The sequence below is a fragment of the Chrysochloris asiatica genome, unplaced genomic scaffold (genome assembly GCF_000296735.1).
Source record: "Chrysochloris asiatica unplaced genomic scaffold, ChrAsi1.0 scaffold00024, whole genome shotgun sequence".
NCBI classification, from domain to species: Eukaryota; Metazoa; Chordata; class Mammalia; order Afrosoricida; family Chrysochloridae; genus Chrysochloris; species Chrysochloris asiatica.
In genome coordinates this window covers 13,308,595-13,316,887 of record NW_006408542.1, presented here as the reverse complement: position 1 = coordinate 13,316,887, position 8,293 = coordinate 13,308,595, and the positions used below count along the sequence as shown (strand labels likewise).

General features: G+C 45.1%; 1 protein-coding gene across 1 annotated transcript in view; it reads right to left on the bottom strand.

The window, feature by feature from the left end:
• MTA3 (metastasis associated 1 family, member 3) overlaps positions 1-264 on the bottom strand; it is a 186,797-nt gene extending 186,533 nt beyond the window's left edge. Inside the window, exon 1 of the mRNA XM_006839401.1 lies at positions 177-264. Coding sequence (XP_006839464.1) covers positions 177-204 — 28 coding nt within the window. The 5' untranslated portion in view covers positions 205-264. The remainder of the gene's footprint in view (positions 1-176) is intronic.
• Positions 265-8,293: the final 8,029 nt, after the last annotated feature.

Here is an 8,293-nt window from a genome sequence, read left to right as displayed (position 1 = left end):
GGGGGGGGACAATAAGAGGTGGGGGTGGGGAGCCCCGGCCCCCTCTGCGGGCCCCGGAGCCCCCAGCTCCCTCAGCCCGGGCGCCCGTAGCTCCCGGCGGTTAGGGTAAACTCGCCCCGATCCCCCACTCCCGGAGCCCGCTCCCAGACGGGCCGGGTCGGGCCGAGCTTTCCTACCTCCGACCCGGTACATGTTGGCCGCCATGTCCGCCCGCCCGCCCGCGGAGCCCAAGTCGAGCCCCGCCCGCTGCTGCCGCCGCCGCCGCCGCCTAGCCACTGGGGGGGGAGGGGAGGGAGAGAAAGCGGGGAGGGGGAAGTGAAGGGGAGGGGATGCCTAGGGGTGGGGGCAGGTGTCCGCCCCCAGCGCTAGGCTAACACGCAGAGTGGGCCGGACTGGAGGAGGCCTGGGAAGGTCGAGCGCTGCGGGGCCACTTTGTGGGGGGAGGGGTTGGTGGAGGTGGAGGGTCCCAAGGCTAGGGTTCTGGCCGGAGCCGAGGCCTGAGCTCGCAAATGCGGGACCTAGCCTGTTAGGGAATTGGCGTGGGGGCAGGGACGCTGCTTCTCCTAAGCACCTCAAGCTCCACCCAGGAGCCTACCCCAGGAAGATTACCCCCACCCCCACTCCCAGGTCCCTCTTCCTGCCCCTGGGGAGTCCCAGCACGTGTGCCCAACTGCGAGTGTGACCTCATGCACGTGAACACCTGTGTTAAGGCAAACACTTGGATGCAAATAAGTGCACACAGCAATGCGCTTAACGCGGTGATGGGAATGTAACAGGGCCTGGAGCCACACAGGCATTGGGGCCAGGAGGAATGCAGAAGCTTCCTGCTAACCCAACCAGGAATACCAAGCTGTGAAAGGAGCTAGAAAAACTAGCGAATTTCCAAAGTCCGTCGGGAATCACATTAGCAAGTCTACCAGAGTTCCTTCAAACACCCCAAAATTGGGCTGAACTGAACCCACTACCCTGCACCTGGTGCTTTTCCGCTTAGAGAGGCCCCAAATACAGTGTGTGCCTGCCTAGGAGAGGAGAGACTCTTGGGGGAGGGGGCTCACTTTGCCCATAGAGAAACAAAGCTCTACCGTTCACCATCACCTCCACACCAAACCACCAAAAGGAGAAGACCATGTCAGTACGCTTTTCATTAATGGACATTACCGGGTTATGTGCCTAGAGATTTAAAAAGATTGTTATTTCCCCATGCTGATTCTTTAAACCCGTTTTCACAGTCTTCCTACCTTCACCTCTGTGAAGGAAAAGAAAGACTAAAAAATAGATTTGAATCTTAGCTGACTGTCCCCCCAAACCTACACAAACAACTTTCTTTTTCTAGAAAAGGCAATCCATTCCAAAAGATTCTCAGACATTGTTGTATAACATGTAGATGATCCCATACAGTTGTGGGCTGTTTGGAGCTTCTGGCAATAGAGACTATGTGTTGCTGACTCTGAGTTTGAAGTCTGTGCAGGGGTAGAAGCTGTCTCTAAGAAAAAAAGATTCTTTGGGTTGTCTGGTGTTGCTGATTACAAGCTGGTCACTCATCACAAATCACTGAGGTGAACATTATTTTCTGGATAGCTGAGCCAACTTTTTTGTGTGTTTTGTTTTAGTACCTTTGACATAGATCGTGTGACCTAAGTTTTGTCACCTATAAAATGGGGACACTAATTCCACTTCCTGGTGTGGCACTGTGGGTTACTGCAAGGTGAGTTTGAACCAGAAGCTCTGCGGTTCAAGCTCACCAGTCACTCCTCAGCTCTTCTGGTTGCTGTGAGTAGAAAGCAACTCAACTGCACTTAATTCAACTTCACAGGGTGCTGTAAAACTCAGCTGTGATGATACCTCAAAAATGCCTTGTAAACTAAGGCACACTATGCAAATAACATGTCTGGGTTGCTCTTCTTTATTAACCCCAGAATATCTCAGATTCCCAACCGTTTTATGACACTTACTGTACCAGCTCTTCTGACCCAAAGAAGAAAACAAAAGTGTTCAGTTATACACATGACTGATCTGTTGTTTATCATAATTCCTTTTCTGAAAATCCCACCAAAAACATATTGTGAATATCACATCATCACTCTCTCCATTTCTGAGCTAACACATAACAGGTTGAAGAATTTGCCTGGAGTCGTATATTAAACTGGATTATAACTCAGCCTTTTCTTCTGGCCTAAAATCCTCAGAACCATGAAGTCTCTCTCCAAGTGAAAAGACCATACATACATACTATGTAGGGCAGTGGCTTGCTAGTGCCTCACTTGGCTTTAAGGTTAATGCCCTGGACTGCAGTCGGTTTGAACTGCAAGGTCGGTGGTTTGAGCTCACTAGTCGCTCCTTGGAAACCCTATACAGGGTTGCTTTGGGTCTGCACTTAAAAACAACAGCACCCATTATCTTTTATAAATGAGGAGTTTCTCCCTCTTCAAAGTGTGTGTGTATTTGTGTTAGTTCTTTGTCCGCCTGTTTCACTTCCTCAGCTTTGTGCTCCTTACCAGGTGTTTTTGGGTCTGTAGTATCTCACAATGAGATTAACTGGCACAGTGGCAGCAGCAATGTACTGAAGCATAGCAATGACTGTGAGGCTGATGGAGGACCAGGCAGTGTTTCCTTCTGTTGTGCACAGGGTAGCTATGAGTCGACACCGACTGGATAGCACCTAACAATAACAACAAATGTCTGAAAAGTGCCAAGAAAACTCGCTACATCTACTCTTACCTCCTCCCTTGTTGTTAGTTGTTATCCAGTTACCCAGGACTCCTGGCGACTCCACACACAAAAGAGGGAAAACCTGCCTGATCGTGTGTCATCCCCATCATCAGTTCTCCTCCCCTTAGAAACAGCCTCATGGAGAAGTCCCCCAGAAAACACCACAGAGGCTTAGGGGAATAGAGCAAATAGTAATGGCAGTGGCAGAACCTAGAGCACTTTCCTTCCTCTGGATTCTCAGTCTGTTAGCCTCTTCCAGTCCAGCTCCTATCCCAGTGATTTCTCTGTAGGAGTTGTTCAACATCAGAAAGAGTAAACACCCATGAATGATGAAGCTCACTAGAGTTAGACAACCAAGTGCAAAGTGTATATTGCAGACTTCAATGCAAGCACTTCATCTCTGGAAATTTTATGGATCCTAATACCAAACATATAAGGTATGTACATAAGGGAGTGCTACAGATGTTTGTAAATTGAAAGAAACCCTCTAAGTAGGCACATAAAGGTGGGGATGCCTGCACTTCAAAGAAAGCAAAGGCACCACTACCTTCTTAGGCCTCATCCTTTAGATCACAATCTTGTCATCAACCAGCCTCAATTTCACTCCTGGTTTGGCTCTAAGGCCTTAAACATGAGTCTCACACTATACAAAATGTAACTAGTGATTGATACCTATCTCAGAGATCTATTGTAAAAATTAAAATATGCAGTGTTTGGTAGTATTTAAGAGCTCCAGACTCTGTCTTCCACTTAACCTCCACAACAAAGAAGGTGTCTCAGACCATGCCAGAAATCCTAAGACTAACTGAGCCCTCCCAAAGGTAAAATTTCATTTGCATAGCTGTTGTCATTTTTTAAAACACATGTGTAAGGGGATGCCTAAAGTGCAAAGAAGTTCCCAGTGTCAATCTCAAGGCACCTACCATTTAGCCAAATAGAAGTGGATGCTGCCAGAAAGATATAAATGGAATTGAGTGTTGGTTTTTGTCACAACCTTGGGATGATGGAAACATGGATTTAAAAGATAATGGAATTTTATGAAGCTCCCTCATAGATAAAATAGTTGGAGCCCATCACAAAGGGTAAGCCCAGTCTGGGAATCTACAATGTAATTAATATGAAACCAGAGGCCAAGCTTTAGATAAGGGACTACATTTTATTGTCTATGTTCTTAGTGGTTACAAATCGGGCTGCTAACCTCAAGGTCAGCAGTTTGAAACTACCAGCTGTTCTGCAGAAGAAAGATGAGGTTTTCTGCTTCCATAAATATTTACAAACTCGGAAACCCTATACAGGGTTGCTATCAACTGGAACCGACTCCACCACACATAACCACCAGCAACCACCATGTTTTCTACAGACTTCCGGTATGACACTGTAGGATCAGCACTGGATTTCGAACCACAAGGTCAACAGTTCAAGCCCACTAGCTGCTGCTCAGAAACCCTATACAGGGTCTCCATGAGTTGGAATCGATTCGATGGCACTTAACAATATTCTCTATGCTATATTTCCTTTTTTCTTCTTTTATAATTTATTTTATTATTTAGTATAGTTCCTTTGTAAAGGCCAGCCTATCTCATCTATTCTAAGAAGGGACAGGGTTTAAAGGAGAATAAATGTACATAAGGAAAAAGATATGTATGTGAGAGCTGGAATTGCTGCTAGGTAAAGGAAAACAGACTGCGAAATTTTGTAGCTTCTTCAAGAGTTTCTCCTTCCATTGATCATCTGGGGTAAAAACATGAAAAACTGGACCAGTCTGGTTTGGGGGAGAGTTTATTTTGCAATTCCATGGTTCTCTGATGCCCTCAAAGGAGCACTTAGCTCAATCACTTGGTTGCACCCAAAAGAAAGTTCCTTCTCTAGTGACAGCATTGCAAAGTAATGGGAGAGGGTCTGGAAGTCACAAGGTAATGGGGACAGGGCCAAACCCCTAGATGGTCTACCTAACTGACCTTGTGCTTGCCTTTTTTAGCCTATATCCACCACTGGTCTAGGAGATTCTAACTCATGGCAACTCTATCAGCCAGAGTAGAGCTACTCCCAAAGAGTTTCCAAGATTGTAAACTTTTATAGAAGCAGACTACTTCATCTTTCTCCCACAGATTGGTCGGTGGGTACGAACTGCTAAGCTTTCTCTTATAGTTGAGTGCTTAACCACTGTGCCACCAGGGCTCCTTTCAGCCTACATGTTGTTGTTAAGTGCCCTTGAGTTGGTTTTGATTCATAGTAACTCTGTATAGGGTTCTAAGGAGCGGCTGGTGGGTTTGAACTGTCTACCCTGTGGTTAGCAGTCTAGTGCTTATCCTACAGAGCCACACCAGGACTCCTACACAGTACTGTGGATTTCAGTGGCTGGGTAGCACAGAGTGTGTGGTGGTGGTGGTGGTGGTGATGTATCGTGGAATCAGTCCTGCCTCATAGCCAGATTGTGCATAGGGTATCCGAGACTATCAATCTTTACAAGAGCAGAAAGCCTCATCTTTCTCCCACTGAATGACTAGTAGCTTCGAACTGCTGACCTTGAGGTTGGCACCTGACTCGTAACCACTATGCTACCAGAGCTCCTTAGAGTGTGGTCAGGAAAAAGAAAGGGACAATGAGAAATGTTGAATGCCATAGGATAAGCACTGGACTGCTACTCACTAGTTCTCAGCAGTTCACACCCACCAGCCGCTCCTTGGACCCCCTATACAGGGTCACTAGGAGTAGGAACCAATTCTAAGGCACTTAACAACAACAACAATGGAGATGACTCAAGCCTGTAGCACAGGCAGAGTCCAGAAGGAAGACCAGGTGGGAAGTGGATGAGATGGAAGGATAACCGATAACGTGGCCTAGGGTGGAGGCAGTGGGGTGTGAGAGAAGTAGCTGAGCTTGAGAGAAGATTTAGGAGTAGGAGCTATAGGATCAGCTAATTTCAGGAGACAGCAAGTAAGAAGCTGATGCAAAGCTTATGAACAACTGGGTAGAGAAAGGTGTGATTCGGTGGGAAGAGTCAGGTAGGGAGCTAAGGAATAGTTGATAGGGTCAATGTTGGAACTTTTGTGCTCAAGATGCCTTTGGAAGCATCCAAGTAAATGTTATTGAAATAGTTGGATGAGCTGATTTAGGAGAGAAATCCAAACTGAAAATATCCTTTTCTGTGTTTCCATCAGCCCTGAGCTCCAACCTGTCTATTCGAAGGAATAAGCCAAACCCTGGCCCCAGGGGAAAAAACAGGTTCCCTGAGTCCTCCAGCTTGAGTGAAAACAGGTTTAGCAGGTTAGGTTCAGGAGATCACAGTCCAGGTCCAAATGTGCAAATAGGCAGGTCATGGGCAAAGGGCCACAAGTCACTGACCAAGGAGAATGACAAAGACAAGGGAGAATGCTCTGGGATGGCCTTGCAGGGGCCAAAGAACAAAATTCTCAGTTGTAATGTTGATAAAGAGTTATTACTTCAATCCTCCACCATTCCTCCCAGCTCTGGAAAAGCAACTGAGGTGGAGAAGAATTAGAAAGCAACACAGAAGAAGAGGAGAAGGAAGGGAATGCAGTCTGAAATACCAACTCTACTTCTTGTCTCTACACGTGTGCACCCTTTTGCCTCTAATGTGTGCAGTCAAGTAGGTTCCGAGTCATAGCAACGCTATGCACAACACAATGAAATATTGCCCATCCTCACAATTGTTGTTCAACTTGAGTCCATTGCTGCTGCCACTGTACCAATCCATCTCATTGGTGATCTTCCTATTTTTCTCTGACCCTCCACTTTACCAAGCATGGTGTCCTTCTCCAAGGACTGGCCCCGCCTGAAAACATATCTGAAATAGGAGAAACTAAGTCTCACCATTCTGGTATCTAAGGAGCATTCTGAGTATACTTCTTCTAACACATATATGTATGTTCTTTTAGCCGTCCATGGTACTTTCAATATTCTTCTCCAACACCGTAACTCAAATGCATCCATGCTTCTATAATCTTCCTTATGCATAGTACAACTTTCACATGCATATGTTGTTGTTAAGTGCGATCAAGTCGGTTTGGATTCATAGCCATCCTGTATAGGGTTTCCAAGGAGCGACTGGTGAGTTTGAACCGCAGACCTTGTGTTTCAAACAATCCTGCAGTCCAGTGCTATGTCCCACAGCCCCATACCAGGAGGCTATTGAAAATACCATGGCTTGGGTCAAGTGCACCTTAGTCCTCAAGCTGACATCTTTGCTCTTTAAATGGGTCTTGTGCATCAGATTTGCCTAACGCAATACGTCCTTTGGACAATTTCAGTATTTTCTCCATTTATCATGATGTTAATTATTGTTCCAGTCTTGAGGATTTTTGTTTTCTTTACATTGAGGTGTAACCCATACTGAAGGCTGTGGTCTTTGATCTTCATCAGTAAACATTTTAAGTCCTCTTCATTTTCAGCAAGCAAGATTTTATCATCTGCATATTGTAGGTTGTTAATGAGTCTTCCTCCAATCCTGATGCCACGTTTTTCTTCATAGAACCCAGCAGCTTCTTGGATTATTTGCTCAGCATACAGATTGAATAAGTATGGTGAAAGAATACAACCCTGTCACACACCTTTCTTAATTTTAAACCATCCAGAGTTCCCATTTTCTGTTCGAACAACTGTCTCTTGGTCCATGTTCTTCATACAATCCAGTTTCTCTGATTATTTGTTCAGCATACATATTGAATAAATATGGTGAAAGGATATAACCCTGGCACACACCTTTTCTGATTTTAAGCCATTTGGTATCCTCTTGTTCTGTTCAAATGATTGCCTTTATGTACAAGTTCCTCATGAGCACAACTCTTTGTAATGCTTGTCATGATCTACACAGTCTAAAACAAAATATCAATAAAGCACAGGTAAACCTCTTTCCAGTATTCTCTGCATTGAGTCAAGATCCATCTGATATAAGTATTGAGATCCCTCATTCCACATCCTCATCTGAATCTGGCTTGAACCTCTGGTACTGTTGCAGCCGTTTTAAAATTATCTTCAGCAAAAATGTGCTTGCATGCGATACCAATGATGTTGTTCAGTGATTTCCTCATTTTTTGAAATGGGCACAAATATGAATCTCTTCCCATCAGTTGGTCAGGTAGCTGTCTTTCAAATTTCTTGGCATAGATGAGTGAGTGCCTCTAGTACTTCATCAGTTTATTGAAAGATTTAGGTTTGAGTTCTGTCCATTTCCAGAGCCTTGTTTTTTGTCAATGCCGTCAGTGCAGCTTCGACTTCTTCCTTCAATACCATCGATTCTTCATCATATGCTACCTCTTGAAATGATTGAATCTCCCATTTATTTTTTATAGTGACTCTGTATATTTCTTCCATATTCTTTTGATACTTTCTGCATCATTCAATATTTTTTGCCCATTGCAAAACAAGGCTTGAATTCTATTTTTCTTCAGGGCTTGTTGTTGTTGTTAGGTGCCATTGAGTCAGCACCGACTCATAGCATCCTTATGCACAGCAGAACGAAACACTGCCCAATCCTGGGCCAACTTCACTACTGTTGCCACGCTTGAGCTGATAGATGCTGCCACTTGGCCAATCCATCTCGTTGGGGTCTTCCTCTTTTTCT